General features: G+C 27.6%; 2 protein-coding genes across 3 annotated transcripts in view; one reads left to right on the forward strand and one right to left on the reverse strand.

The window, feature by feature from the left end:
• The window catches only part of LOC126907618 (protein O-mannosyl-transferase TMTC1-like), a 323473-nt gene that overhangs the window by 213150 nt on the left and 93256 nt on the right, over positions 1–17067 (forward strand). The gene's annotated exons all lie outside the window — the stretch shown is intronic.
• Positions 8423–17067, reverse strand: part of LOC126907608 (leucine-rich repeat-containing G-protein coupled receptor 5) — an 84185-nt gene continuing 75540 nt past the window's right edge. Inside the window, exons 16-18 of the mRNA XM_050689004.1 lie at positions 12404–12577; positions 11809–12003; positions 8423–11731 (exon numbers count right to left, since the gene is read on the reverse strand). Coding sequence (XP_050544961.1) covers positions 10020–11731; positions 11809–12003; positions 12404–12577 — 2081 coding nt within the window. The 3' untranslated portion in view covers positions 8423–10019. The remainder of the gene's footprint in view (positions 11732–11808; positions 12004–12403; positions 12578–17067) is intronic.

Below are 17067 nucleotides of genomic sequence, written 5' to 3' on the forward strand. Positions count from 1 at the left end.
TGAAAAGATAGCGTTTTCTTCTGTCCTTTTCTCAATACGTATTTCAATGTTTAATACCGTAAAATAATATATGAAAATTCAAATTTTCACAAACTTCAAAACGCTACAGAATATTTACTACTGAATATTAATAAGATATTTTTTTACTAAAATTTTTCTTAAATTTTACTCTGCAAAATAGCTATGTTAGATTTTTTTTTTTTACATTTTATTTAAAATTTAAAAATAATTAATATTTTTAATAAAATGTAAAAAAATTAATTATTGAGATATAGCTATAGACTTAACGTATAACTATTATTTAAAAAAAAAATAAGCTAAAAATATTAACTGGATCAAAAGTTATTTAAGTTGTCAGTGAGTGGTGGGCCACCCTGTATATGTATATTGTAGTGAAAAATATTAATAACAAAAATTATACAACTACACATGAAAAGTACTTTTCGTAAATATATTTATAATTTATTAATACGACAATTAAACAAAACAACATTCTTTAAACAGACAAAAATGACCGATCACTCAACGCTCCGGCCCAGCACGGCGGAGGGTCAAGCACACACTGACTTTATCTAGCGATGGGCCTTATCGTCTTTATGACAATTTACAGAATACTACAATATATATATATTAATATTAGCGGCGATGGTAAGAATATATAATCTTCGCATAATATCTCGGTACTTTCGCTGGCGTCGGCGACGCGATGTCCGGCGTGTTCCTCGGACGTCAACAGGTTAGCAGCGTTGATAGCGACGGTGCGCGAGTGCGGATCGGTTTGTTGACGTTGTCACTTTGACAACGGGAAGAAGACTACGGTATCATTAGCGGCGGTACATCGACGACCGTGCGGCACTTGCTGGACTTTACACCGCGGCGTATAACGCGCGATGTTGGTCAGTCAAAAACTCATAAAATAGGGCGACGGCTGATAAAGATGGCACGAGTCGTGGGGTATCGTGTATAACGAAACGACGCGGGGCCGTGTCAATCACAAAAAAATTTGTTATATATACAGGGTGATTTTTTTATCATAACCCACTCAATTACTTGCAGAAAAATAATAATTTAAACATTTTTTTTCTTTATTATCTTTAGTTACACATTATTCTTGAATTTTTAACTATGTAATACTTTTTAAGTTCATCCCTTATGCCTTGGAAGGGGGTCAACTTTGTTTTTTTAAATGGTAACACATATTTTTAATTTAATAAAATGTTTGAGTTTTTAATTTAATAGTAAATGGCATTTGAATTTTTAATATAACTTAATTCGTTTATTAGATATAATCATTTAAAGTTTCAAATTTTTGAATTAATATACAGGTATAATACACAAGGGATTACAAATACAGGTAGCTAATTGGTTTTTTATAACATCGATATTAGCAGGTACACAGCATTGTTATTATCAATTGTAGTAAGGCACATTGTTATGAGTTTATAAATACACTAACTGACAATACAGAAAGTATATCTATTGATAATCATAATTGATAATAAACAATCCGTGACTGAGACAGCAATGTCATAAAAATCCAATTAGCTACCTGTATTTACAATCCCATGTGTATTATACATGTATATTAACTCAAAATTTTGAAACTTTAAATGTTTATATCTAATAAGCTAATAAAGTTATATTAAAAATTCAAATGCCATTTACTATTAAATTAAAAACTCAAACATTTTATTAAATTAAAAATATGTGTTACCATTTAAAAAAACAAAGTTGACCCCCTTCCAAGGCATAAGGGATGAACTTAAAAAGTATTACATAGTCAAAAATTCAAGAATAATGTGTAACTAAAAATAATAAAAAAAAAAAATGTTTAAATTATTATTATTCTGCATGTAATTGAGTGGGTTATGATAAAAAAATCACCCTGTATATACAATATGTATAATTGATGACACGCACGCGTATACGGGTACGAAAAGCAAAAATAAAAATATACAGGAAAATATTGTTGGAGGTGAGCGGTAAGCGGGGTGGGGTGAATGCGTTACGACAGTCTAGTCTCAAGGTCATACACGACGGGATACGCGACATAATAACACGTGACGTGTTATGAGTTACAAACTTACAACAAACAAACAAACATACATATGAAATTAATATAAGCGTGTTAAAAAAATATAGTTTAAAAAAACTAAAAAACACGCTTTTAAAGAACATCGAACTAAAAAGTTAAAAATAATTTTTAAAATAAGCGTAAAACAATAATGAACGAAAAGTACTAGTATTATTGTGATAAAAGCGTCGGGCGCTCAATATACGAAAAATATAGCACAAAGCACCCACGCTTTTATCACAATAATACTAGTACTTTTCGTTCATTATTGTTTTACGCTTATTTTAAAAATTATTTTTAACTTTTTAGTTCGATGTTCTTTAAAAGCGTGTTTTTTAGTTTTTTTAAACTATATTTATTTTTCACTTTTTAGTTACATGTTATGATAGTAGTTACTATCAATATCATGGTTGTAACGGGTAAAGGGGAATCAGGGTTCGATTCCGGAGAGGGAGTCTGAGAAACGGCTACCACATCCAAGGAAAGCAGCAGGCGCGCAACGTGGAGGTAGTGACGTAAAATGATGATGCGGGAATCATCCTTTGTAATCGGAATAAATACCCTATATATCTCTTAATGAGAATAAAGCGTAGTAATATATAAGTTTTAATAGTAATTAGAATATATATATATATACATGTAAAGCGACTTAAGTACGTAAACGTATCATGCACGAGGTATAGCTGTGTTTTGTTGGCGGGCGGGGCGCGAGGCATATATGGCGGCAGCGGCGTCGGCTGTAGGGATATATAAATGAATATTAACATATACGTATATATAAATAATAATATATATATGTATATATATATTAATATTAGCGGCGATGGTAAGAATATATAATCTTCGCATAATATCGTGGCACTTTCGTTGGCGTCGACGACGCGATGTCCGGCGTGATCCTCGGGCGTCAAAAGGTTAGCAGCGTTGATGGCGACGGTGCGCGAGTGGAGATCGGTTTATTGACGTTGCCACTTTGACAACAGGAAGAATACTACGGTATCATTAGCGGCGGTACGTCGTCGGCCGTGCGGCACTTGCTGGACTTTGCACCGCGGCGTTTACTCAAAATTATACAGAAAAAAATAGTGTTGGCGCTGACTGGTGAGCGGGGTGGGGTGAATGCGTTACGACGGTCTAGTCTCAAGGTCATAGACGACGGGATACGCGACATAATAACACGTGCCGCGTGGAGTTACAAACTTACAACATATAAACAATATACAAACATACATGTGAAACTAATATAAGCGTGTTAATAATATTTTGCAGTTAAAATAATTTTTTTACAAACCAATATTTTTTAATGAAATTTTGAAAATTAAGTTTTTTTGTAATATAACTTTTAGTAATGCACATAATTTTGTATTTTATTTATTTTTGAATTTTCATCCATATTTATATATCATATGGTAACAAATAATGTCTTTGAATTAAAAAAATGAATTTTTTTTATACCTATTTTATACTTTTTTAGAAATGGGGTCTGATAGACGCGACTATGAACGTTAAAAATAGGCACGCGCCTGCTAAAGGGTTAAAGAGTTATAAGTTATTTTAAAAAATAACTCATTCATTCTAGGCTACATGAAATTTCATTTTAAAAAATAAATTGTTTTTATTAAAACTTTTTTTTTAATTTCTAAACTGACAGTAATTAGAGCTTTTCTTAAAAAATATTTTATTGGATTAACAGCAATTCTAGGACAAGTACTTATTGAATTATAAGCTTTTTAATACACAGAATAATTATGTAGTGTAGTTGGGTGCAGCTCATACTACTGTATACAGGTCATCAGAATTCAATGAACTAGCAAATTTGTTGAAGAATAAAAATTTATACTGATAATTTTTTTTTTTTTGATTCCTTATGAATACACGTTTTTCAAAAGACGGTGTGACCGAGTCGGTAATGTGGCAGTGCCTGACACGCACTGTCTCGGGTTCAAAACTCGGTCACGGGCGGCTTCATTTGGTGAACGAGAGATCAGTTTGGTAATTGGAGTCGCCATCTCTTCTCCGCTGACGGACTAACCACTCGTTCCGGAGTATCAATGGCTTAAAAACCTTCTTCTTTAAAGGAGGCTGCTATGGTTCTTAATGGCTTATAAAGCGTTAAAAAAAACATGTTTTTCTTAATTTATCAATCATAAGGTATTTTTAAACTTTATACTTTATAAGGGTGTCAATTTATTTTTTCAAATGGTAAAATAATTAACTAAAATTTATTAGATAGTAATCTAATTAAGAAAATGACTGATCGAAAGCAACTTTTTGACAATTATTTTAGAAGTATTTAACAATTTATATTAATGACAGAAGGTGATGTGATTTATTACTAGACATTTCTAGGCCTCACTCATATTCCCATCTAAGTATAAAAACGTTAATGTTAAAAAAAGTCTCATAAAACTCAAGAAGAAAAAAAATTAGTTTAGTTGTATAATTATAACTTATAGCATATTAAAATAAATTTCCATATTTACTTTATAGTCAGATAGAAAAATTAAATTTTTATCGAGAAACTTTAAATTATCTTTATAAAAAATTAAATTAAGTAAATTACAAACTTGTAGAGCTCTGTATGGTTCGGTTTGAACCGGTTCAGTCTTATACTTCAAATAATAAATTGGTCCGGTCCTAGTTGGTCTGTAGTTAAAAATCATCGGTCCTTTTTTTGACGGTCCCTTAAAAAGTTCATCGGTCCAGTTTTGGTCTTTAAAAGAATTCAAGGATCCGGTCTCGGTCCATCTTCAAATTGAGATAATAGTCCACTTTTAATAGCAGTATATTATTATAAATATATTTGTATTATTGTTTTTAGTAGAAACTCGCGTGTGATATAATAAAAAAAAATCATAATTTTTATCGTAATAGGTTTAAATTGTTTTCATTATAGTGAACGATGATAACACTCACTAAAAATTAATACAATAAATGTCACATAAAAGCTGAATTCTTTCAAATAATGAACCACGTGCCAATAGAATTTCCAGGATTCTGAAATGTGATTTAATATCATAGTGCATAATGTATTGCTTTCTTACGCTGTCAATCGTTAAGTGTATTATATTATTTCATAGTTTTTCTGTACACTTTGGAATGAACTGATCGTTTTTATTGACTATAATTATGTCTAGACATAGAAAGGCTATTACTGCCCATTTAACATACAATATTATTTTAATTCAGTTAAGACTTAAAACCGTGTTTTTAAAGAATTACCCTTGTATTAATAACAATATTACATTATGCGTCTTTGTACATTATTTTGGATAAAATAAAGTTGGGAAATATCAACCAACATAATCATCTGGCTTTATTTCTTTATCATCAACGAAAGACGTCAGTTATTTTCAATCTGCCTGTAAGTATTTTTTTTTATAAAATAAATTTTTAATTATTTAAAAAATAATATAATAAAAATAAGCACATATGGTTTTTAAGAGAGATAGAAAATTATTTTGTTTTGTACAGCTTTATATTGATAAGTGTTAATTTTTTGTTATAAAATTAAACGTTACTCGTAAAATATTTATCGATGTAAAATAATATGCTAATAATAACTTGTTGAACCAAAAATTTCACTTAGACTAAATAAACTAATGGCTTTTACTTAACATTTTAAGTGAAAGTTTATTCAGATATATCGTAATAATTAACAATCAGTCATGATTTAATTACCCGATATGTAAGACAATATTTTTTTCTATTAAATAAATTTGATGGTATGAAAAAAATTGGGGTTGCCATTTGATATTCGAAATGGTAGCACAAAATTAAATTTTCGTTTAAATTGCTCAACAATGAATCGTTGATATATAAAAAAAAAATTATTAACAATAATAATTTCAAAGCTATTTCGTGAGGCATAGTTAAGAAATCATTCTGTATGTATAAACTAAATATGTTAAATTCTGTATAACACGAATTTGAAATTATTAGTTTACTCAAGGATATTTTTGAGTTATTGAATTTTCTTTATAGCCTATAAAGGGTGATTCATTAATCATAAATTATTAACTCAATTACACACAAAATAAAAAAACGGTAGCACAGTGGGGTCGCGGCATAGTAGAGACATTGCATAGTAGGGTCCAGTATAGATTTAATCTGACAGTGATTAAAATCACTATCATAAGAAACGCTTCGATGCAAATCTGTAGATAGTGTTTAATTTTAAAAAATTGATGGATAATTGCAAAAGCAACATCAACTTCTATTAAAATAAAATACAAAACCCATAATTATCATACAAAAATAGTATATTTTTCAATATGGTAGCCATTTGCGTATAGAAGATAGATCGTCGGGACAAATTTTTTTTTTTCATTTTGTAGTACATAAAATAAGCTTTAATTTTATATATGTTTAAAGGACGCAGTATTTCCGGAACATTTTCAAAAATTAAGTTGAAAAAGTTATTTTTTGTAAAAAAGTTACTATTTTAAATCCTCCCAGTGAGCAGAATAAGTGTTAGATTTTCAAAAAAAATTATATCAAATGAAAGGGAAATATCTAAGGTTTCAATACAAAAAAATATTATTTTTATTTGTTCATTTTTGAAAAAGTTATGGCAGTTTTAAGTACAAAAAACATCCCGATAAAATGTAATTTTTATCGCAAACATTACATTTTTTTTTAAATTTTCGACAGCCATTTGCACATAGAAGATAAGATGTCGGGACAAATTTTTTTTTTTCATTTGATAGTATATAACATAACCTTTGATTTGATATATGTTTAAAGGACGCAGTATTTCCGGAACATTTTCAAAAGTTCAGTTGAAAAAGATCTATGTTTTTTACAATATTTTAAGTTTTGAACGCCCCCTATATAAGGGGAAATTGTCCAATTTTAATAAAAAGTATGTCAAATGAAAGATGTACTTATAATGTATTTAGAAAAAAAAAATTTGTGCTGATATATACATTTTTCAAAAAGTTATAGCATTTTTAAGTTGAAAATTTAAAATCGAAAATCGAAAATTTTAACACAAAAATAGTGTTTTTTTAACTACGGCAGCCGTTTAAATGTAGAAAAAAAAGTGTCGGGACAAATTTTTTTTTTTCATTTTGTAGTACATAAAATAAGCTTTAATTTGATATATGTTTAAAGGACGCAGTCTTTCCGGAACATTTTCAAAAATTAAGTTGAAAAAATTAATTTTTGTAAAAAAGTTGCCATTTTAAATCCCCCCCAATGAGCAGGTTAAGTGATAGATTTTCAAAAAAATGATATCAAATGAAAGGTAAATATCTAAGGTTTTAGTATAAAAAAAAATTATGTTGATTTGTTGATTTTTCAAAAAGTTATGGAAGTTTTAAGAAAAAAAAGTGAAAAAATTTCGAAAATTAGCGATTTTTAAATTTGTAATTTTTTTGGATATTTCCCCCATTTGCGGGGAACGAGGGAATTTTTTTCAATTTTTAAGGGTAATGTCTTCAACTAGATACGATTTGTGATCTTTTGACGTATTTTTGAAAGAAATCGGTCCAGTGAGAGCTGAGAAAAAGTGGCAACAGACATAAAAAAAAAAAAAAACACATCATAGTAAAATTAATACCTTCTCCGCTTCGCATCGAAGCTAATAATTATAGTTAAAAAAAAACATATTTGTCTTGTTTTTTTTTAGAATCATGAATAATTCTCAACAAATTCGCGAGTTCTTGAACTCAACTTTGGTGAGCTCTATTGATGATGACTTTTCAAATAATTCTATTATTCCTTCTAACTTAGAGAATACAACTCAATCAAAAATAAATTTAGAAAAAAATCCAGCATTTACCGTCTCTACTGTTAAACTGTTAAATACTGTTAAAAGAAAATTATTGAGTGATTCTGGTGATTATACTTTGTTTCCTCACGATGGGAAAAGTAGTGTATGGAAGAAATTTAAAAGTGTTATGACAACATTTTTGTCGTATCTGGTTTAATTTAATCCGGACAGAGTTTTTTTATTTAATGGTTCGGTTCGGTCTAGAATTTTTTTTATTTTAAAGTCCGGTTCAGTTCGATCCATTTAAAATTTCTATCTGGTCTGGTCCAATTTAAATTTCATATAACAGTTCAGTCCAGTCTTTTTTTTAGTTTTTCTGTACGGTTCGGTCCGGTCCTTGAAAATTCGGGCCATGTAGAACTCTACAAACTTGATTGTATAGGTTCTGTTATATATTTGTAAATCTAGAAAATATGTCAAACTGAATGCCACTGACCTATATTTTTGAGATTATGTATGATTGAAATTCAAACTTGATATGATCTAATATGAAAATTATAAAACTATTTTCTTAAATGACATAAATTGCAAAATTTATAAACGATTTAATTATATTTATAACAAAATTAAACAATAAATAAATTGGCTATATAACAAATGTTCAAATTCTCGAATAATAATTTATTATTTAAAAATAAGTAATAAAATGTACAAAAATTGAATAAACGACAAAATGACACAAAACAGGAACAGACGGATATACATATTTGTATTGAATGTATTCTACTAAAGAGCAATTATCATTTTTCTTTTTGAATTTTTAACTTAACGAATATTTCCTGTTACATGGTATAATGGTGATATATTTGAAAAAAGCTGTTTGAAGTCATATAATTATAATAATTCCAAAATATAAATGTTTACTCAGGATAATAACCTAAATACTTATGTCATAAATGGCAATGAAAATTGCTCTAGTGAATATATCCAAGGTACATCCGTATGGAAGTAAAATTATTATTTTTTACCACATACATAATAATATAGTGTCGTTTATAATAAATATTTAATATATAATTACATTATACAAATAATAACTAGGTACATAATATGTTTTAACATAGACTTAACAATTAACAATATATACTATTACTTAATTTTATAAATAGGTATACACATTTGAAAATTAAAATATGACACGATATAATATCATCATAATAATAACTATTTTTTTTACTATAATATAATATCGTCAATCCTTGTACTAAAACACAGCCTTTTTAGTTACTTAGCTATTAAATGTAGTATTGTCTTGGCTCGAGCTTTTATAGTTTACAATTTTATGTTTTTTTTATTCAATCAACTAAAAGCTCTTCAAAAAAAATATTCGAATTTTTTTTTCGTAGAACTAGTTCGTTACTATCATTTTATTTTGCAAAGCAAGTTCATATTCTAATTCATATCTAAGAAGTATTTAATTTGTGCTCATTTTTTGTTTGTTTTTTAATAAGACAACTATTAATAACTTATGTCACTTTACGATCATAATAGTAAAATTCCAACTAATAAATACTAAACAAAATATATCCAGTCCATATTTTTTATTATTTTATCTCGTTGAAATAATATAGAGAATATGGTAAATATTATTTAATTATTGTGGAAAATTTATAAATAGTACAAAAGTAAAATTAAATTTAAAAACTGTTACAGAGTTTTATAGCTATAAAAAATCTTTTATCATCTTTTTATTGTTAACACACTTTTCAAATACAACTATGAATAATTAGGAAGGAACGTTTCGACTAAAGAACTTAGTAACCATAATATTGTTCAAATTACTTAGCACTTTTAAAATAATAATAATTGGTCAATCGGTGGATATTTTTAAGCCGAATAATTTATTTAACTATTTAAAAGTGTACTTAGAAGAATTTTATTTAATAATGGATAAAAAAATTAATTAAAACTCAACAGGTCGTCAAATAATTTTCAGTTTTTTTGTCATAATATTTTAGAAATGAGGAAGAACAAACAAAATTCGATTCCATTTTTCACAATTTCATTATCCCTTAACTTAATTATACGTACAAAACCTTTTTTATCACACTTTTCATTTTGAAAATTTAGTATTACTTAATAATTTGTAATAATAATTTTATCCAAAATTACATTTTACTTCAAAAACATGGCTTATCACACAATAGCATTTGTTTTCCTTGAACTAACCTAATGTTCTGGGGACGAAGGTTTAGAGTTTGAACGAGATGAAGGCTTAGAATTTGTAGGGGACATTGTTCTTTCGCTGGAAGTTGTCTGTGGTGGCGTTTCAGGTCGCATCAAAGCTGTATTTTCATTGTTTTCATTGTTATGACTGCTGATGTCTTGTAGATGATGACCATCTCGTTTTCTATCCTCTAATTCTTCTTCCCCGTCCGTATCTTCTTTATACGTACTCGTTTCGGCAGCTGAAGGTATTGTGGCCAAAAATCGAACGGTTAACTTTCCTGTAGGAGAGCAACCCCCCCCGCAAGCAGTTATTCCACCGGCTACTATCAGCTCAGCTGCTGTTAACACGGGATCGTCCAAAACGGCACTTTGTCTAGTGAGTCTTGGTTTTTGTTTGCTACTGTGGTGGTGACTGTAGCTGTGTTCACTACTTCCACCGACGCTACTTCTAGATGCTCTGGTGCTTATACTAGTACTGGCAGTGTTAGCAGAACCGGAACTGTCATTCCGTGAGCTTGATAGGTTCGAATCTTGTGATGTCTTTCTCGTTACTATCCAAGAACTAGCTCGTCGCTGTTTGGGATCTAACAGTCGTAGAGGAACACCACCACAGTGATGATGATGATGGTGATGATGGTGGTTATGCCGCCAAGAATCAGATCGCGATGAACTGTAGTTTTCACTGGATGACATAGATGAAGCACGCTTATGTTGTTTTTGCTGAATTTCGGCTATTTGATAGGCATAGCGATCACTTCTCATGTACTGCCTGCCAGATTCCGTTTGACGAGGATTCACGCATGACATAAATCGTTGGAATTTGATCGACATCCAGTCGTAAATTGTTTCTTCAGTTTTTACAGACTTATCATCAAGCAACTTGACGTTGCAACTGCAAGGTGGGTGTGGATAATTATCTCGAGATGACCTGTCCACCAGACTGTTTGTATTAGCTGGGGTCTGACGATTGCTGAAGTTGGAACTATGCCGACAGCGGCCGATTCCTCGAGTAACACGTGATTCTTCAATTGCTTTGCATATCATTACGCAGTCTTTTTTAAACTGTTTTGTTAAAATAGCATATAAAAAGGGATTACAACACGAATTAAGTGGTAGAACAAACACTGTAAATACTTTTGCTTGTTCAAGAGATACTAATCGGTAACCTGCTATAGCCGTTAATGACACAAAAGCTATAGGAGCCCAACATAACAGATCTGTAAATACTAATAATGCCATACGTTTAGCTATACGTGAATCATTAGAATTCCACGCTTGGGAGCCACGAATAGCACAATACATCTTCAAATAACATCCCATCAGAATAAAAAATGCCACACCGTTGATGAACATTAAAAATACGACGTAAACTAAACTCCACGTACTGGTGGTGGTCTCAAATGGAAGACAAGTAGCGAACTTACGATAGTCAGACACACCGAACAATGGCAAAGCAGCCATAATACCTGCGAATATCCAACCACATAGCATTATATATGAGGCATGTTTTAGTGACAATCGTTTATTAAGATGCATAGCATGTGTAATGGCATAATTTCGTTCTAATGTAATCACTGCAAGAGTATACACAGATAGCTCCGAACTAAGTACTGCTAGCACTCCAGCTAATTGACAGCCAACAGACATTTGCCAAGGTATAGCAAAAATTTTAAATTCTCCTAGTGTACCAGCATCTACTACGGCCAATATCCCTGTAATATTCACGAAGTTAATTTTATAAAATTTTGACTTATAAAATGATAACAATTAAAAAAAACTTTTTATTTACCAAGGTATAGTCCCATAAAAAAATCAGCGGCTGCGAGGTTACACACGAGAAATCGAGGTACATCAATTTTACTTCTAGCAAATATAAGCACAAATACTACTGTACCATTTCCTAGCATTGCTAATAAGAATACTACCCAAACTCCACATCGTAAAGTCCACCAATCGAATAAGTCTTGACATGGCAAAAATGGCCCTACAAATATAACAAATTTTTTTCGTGAGCAATTACAGACATTGATATTTTATTGATGGCTATCTCATTAAGACTGATAATAATAACTGTTGAGTAAAATTTATTTAATATCTATGTTACTTAAATAAATAATTTTTATACAACAAAGTAATGTTATTCAACTATCTTTATAAAAACACATATATGTTTTTAGTAAATCTGTGTTATGTTTTTTAGAACAAATTTTAAAATGAAATATAAATTTTGAATGGTATAAAAATATTACTATTCAAACAAGTACATAATGAATTTAATTTAAAATTATTTTTAATTTTTTAAAAATAACATATTCATAATGTTGCACAATATTTACACATTATAAATTTTAATTGGTATACAAAGAAAAATATTATTAATTTACCTGGTAGTGGCAAACATTTTACTTTTGATGATATTATTTCTGGTAATTTTCCGTCTAGTTGTTCTTCAAAGTATTCTTCCATATACGCCGGCAAGTTTCCTGGATATGTAAAATCTGTACCAAATGAGTCCCAAAGATCATTCACTTGAGTGCCAAACTTTTTGCTTAAATTTTCTTAAATTTAAAAATAATAATAAAAGTTAAATTTTTAGAGTTAACGGCTAAAATGGCACAATAACCATAAATATACTTTATACACTTGAATAATCAGAAATAAATACAGGTTCAACAACAATTATTATAAAATAAAAAGGGTCTCATTGAACGACTTTAGCTCCATAATTAAGTGTCAAATACAGACAAGTGTCATGGCAATAAATTTGAACAATACAAAATTATTATAATAATAGTGTAAAAAGTTATTTTCCATTTAATTACTTGTACAAATTATAAAACAAAGAAATTAACTGCTTGATACTTTTTAGACAAAATATTTATAGTATAATTAGTATCAGAAATTCGTGATTATGGAAAGTAAAAATAATTAAGAGACCCTTGAGGCTTCTAAAAACATTATAAAATCACCACTAAAATCGTTTAAATAAAAACTGTAACGGAAATTGTTTTTAACTACCTTCTAGAATTAGTATAGTTAAAAATAAAATCTATCTGAAATTTTTAGCTTCGATGCGAAGCTGAGAAGGTATTAATTTTACCATGATGTGTTTATTTTTTTTTTTATTTTTTTTTTTTTTTGTGTCTGTCACTACTTTTTCTCAGCTCTCACTGGACCGATTTCTTTTAACAATACGTCAAAAGATCACAAATTGTATCTAGTTGAAGACATTACCCTTAAAAATTTAAAAATTTTCCCTCGTTCCCCGCAAATGGGGGAAATATCCAAAAAAATTACAAATTTAAAAATCGACAAATTTTGTCATTTTTTTCACTTTTTTTTCTTAAAACTTCCATAACTTTTTCAAAAATCAACAAATCAACATAATTTTTTTTTAAACTAAAACCTTAGATATTTTCCTTTCATTTGATATAATTTTTTTGAAAATTTAACACTTAACCTGCTCATGGGGGGGGATTTAAAATTGCAACTTTTTTACAAAAACTAACTTTTTCAACTTAATTTTTGAAAATGTTCCGGAAATACTGCGTCCTTTAAACATATATCAAATTAAAGCTTATTTTATGTACTATAAAATGAAAAAAAAAAATTTGTCCCGACACTTTATCTTCTGCATGTAAACGGTTGCCGTAGTTAAAAAAACACTATTTTTGTGTTAAAATTTTCGATTTTCAATTTTTAATTTTCAACTTAAAAATGCTATAACTTTTCGAAAAATGCATGTATCAGCACAATTTTTTTTTTTCTAAATACATTATAAGTACATCTTCCATTTGACATACTTTTTATTAAAATTAGACAATTTCCCCTTATATAGGGGGGGTTCAAACTTTGAAACATTGTATAAAAAATAGAACTTTTTCAACTGAACTTTTGAAAATGTTCCGGAAATACTGCGTCCTTTAAACATATATCAAATTAAAGCTTTTTTTATGTACTATAAAATGAAAAAAAAAAATTTGTCCCGACACCTTATCTTCTATGTGCAAATGGCTGTCGAAATTATAAAAAAAATGTAATATTTGCGATAAAAATCACCTTTTATAACGATGTTTTTTGTACTTAAAACTGCCATAACTTTTTCAAATATTAACTAATCAAAATAATATTTCTTTATATTGAAACCTTAGGTAATTTTCTTTCATTTGATATCATTTTTTTTTGAAAATCTAACACTTATTCTGCTCACAGGGGGGATTTAAAATAGCAACTTTTTTACAAAAACTAACTTTTTCAACTTAATTTTTGAAAATGTTCCGGAAATACTGCGTCCTTTAAACATATATCAAATTAAAGCTTATTTTATGTACTACTAAATGAAAAAAAAAAATTTGTCCCGACGACCTATCTTCTATGCGCAAAAGGCTACCGTATTTAAAAATATGCTATTTTTTATTAAAATTCTAGGTTTTGTATTTTATTTTATTTTAAAATATTTTATTAGGGGAATAAACTGACTTTCATGAATATTATATAATTTCATTGACATAGAATAAAGTTCATAAGACATATGATATTATACTTATTAACATTTTTTACTTTTTTAAAGTCGAAAAAGTAATTTTTAAATTTGAGTTAGCTTAAATAGCCAATTTTATCATGCAACAAAAATCAACGAATAGTTGCCGAATGGGTAACACCTTGATCTTTAACGCCTAGGGTACGAGGTTCAAATCCGTTTGTGGCTTCTAAAATTTTGCATTTTTTTTTTGAGTTAGAATAGAATTTTCAAATCATTTGATATTTATCTCATTTAGATTCAATAATTTCAATAAATATAAAGGATCTTATCACTATAGTCTCCCCTCGTGAGAAGAAATTGATATTCATGTTAATATTATTTTACTATGTGGTTCTTTTTCTGGCTACGATTTATTTTGCCAACCCTCACTAGACCTACTTTTTTCAACGATACGTCAAATGATTCATTTAAGTTTATGATATTTAAGTTAATGATTAGTTTAAGTTATTACTCTTAAAAATCAAAAAAATATTCCTTATTCAAATAAAAAGTAGCTTAACTAGATTTGTCCATACAAACAATTAAAATCATTAATTTTTAATATTCTTAAATTATTTATTGTCGAATTAAATTTGATATGATAAAAGTATTCAACTACAAAAGTAAATAATTTTACTTTATAATTTATTAATTTTTTAACTCTATTTCTGTGTGCTACTACCAGTCTATAATATGCCAAATTTTTTAGTAATATTTTGCTATATAAATCATAAATTTAAAAAAAAAATGATTTTTAGTTTCACCTGAAGTTAACGATGGAGTTTTACAATTATAATTATATTTTTGATAATATGCTCAATTGAGTAAATCTTTTTAACTACTTTGGTTTGATTGGTTCATTTAATTAAAGTAAATTATTAAAATTAATTAAGTTCTGAATATTTCAATTGCAGAATTTTTTTAAACACCAAAAGTTATTAGGATATGATTACTATTCTTTCTATTTCAGTTATCTATTACGATAAAAATGTAAAAAAATCGAATTTTTCTGACAAATGTACTGTAATTAGTAATTATAAAATTTCCAGATTGCATATTAATCTTAAAAATTTCATTTTTTTCAATTTAATAATGTCAATTTCAAACTTGCAAGTTGAACTATAAGTTATGGTAACAAATTCATTTTTTAGCTTCGATGCGAAGCTGAGAAGGTATTTTTCATTAAAACTTTCACTTTAAAAGACAATAAAAAATAGGTTCAAAATGATTACCTTTAACATATTAAAAATCAAAATCAGTATTAATTTAATACAATTTTTTTTGTTCTTAATTATTTTTTTTTATATGTAAATACTTATTTTTTAATAATAAGTAATAATATTAAAACTTAGAAGTAATAGAAAAAGTTTAATTGCACATTTGAAAACATCACGAAAAGTTTATTTAGAAAAGTATATTTTTTTTCTGATGAAAGTTCCTTTTGTTTAGTGTATTTATTCATAAGTAACAAAATTTTTTTATTAAAAAGTATTGCATAAATTCCTTTAAATTTGTATACGCATTAAAAGTATATGAATATACAACTCCTTTTTATTTTTATAATATCTCCGTAAAAATTACAATATTATATTATTGAATACCACTTTCATACTCAATTTAATTACTGTAATTATTATGTATTCATATATTATAGTTATAAATCGGGGTAAAATTAAGGGAATAAGTGTTATTGTTGTTTTTGAAATAATCTACCAATTTAATTTTTTTCTATTTAATAATATTTATTTCAAACTTGCAAGTTGAGTTAAAAGTTATGGTAATAAATTCATTTTTTTTTTATTAAAACTTTCACTTTAAAGAACAAAAAGAAGTAGGTTCAAAATGATTACTTTTAACATATTAAAAATCAATAATAATTTGAAAATAATTAATTATAAAAATTATATAATATATAATTAAAATAATTACTAATCTGGATATAATTAAGGAAATAGGAGTTGATGTTGGGTTGGGTTGGTTACATTTTTAACTTTATAATGCTATAACTCATTGAAAAGTGTACGAATCATCACAATTTTTTTATGAGAAATAATATTTTTTAATAATCTTTAATTAAATTAAAGCTTATGTTAAATATTATTATTATTAAATGTTTGTTTTTTTTTTAATATTTATTATTTTTATATTACTGTTTTTCTTTTTTTTTTGTTTGTTTGTTTTGTTTTTGTTTCATTTTCTGTAACTATATTTTTGTGTAATAAGGATCAATCCCGTTAAATATATAAATAAATAAATATACTTTATTATGGAAAAAAAAATTTAGGACTTTATTTTGTTTTCATGATAAACGGACATTAAAATTAATAATTAAAAATACGAATTTTGTAAAAAAATTCTTTTTTATGTTTAACTTTATAACGCTATAACTTTTTGAAAAATGTATAGACCATAATGATTTTTTGCAGATAAGTACTCTTTATATTCTTCTTTTAGCTTCGATGCGAAGCTGAGAAGGTATTGGTTTTACTAAGATGTGTTTTTTTTTTTTTTTTTTTTTTTTTTTTT

Source organism: Daktulosphaira vitifoliae, unplaced genomic scaffold (assembly GCF_025091365.1).
Source record: "Daktulosphaira vitifoliae isolate Bord-2020 unplaced genomic scaffold, ASM2509136v1 Scaffold_5, whole genome shotgun sequence".
NCBI classification, from domain to species: Eukaryota; Metazoa; Arthropoda; class Insecta; order Hemiptera; family Phylloxeridae; genus Daktulosphaira; species Daktulosphaira vitifoliae.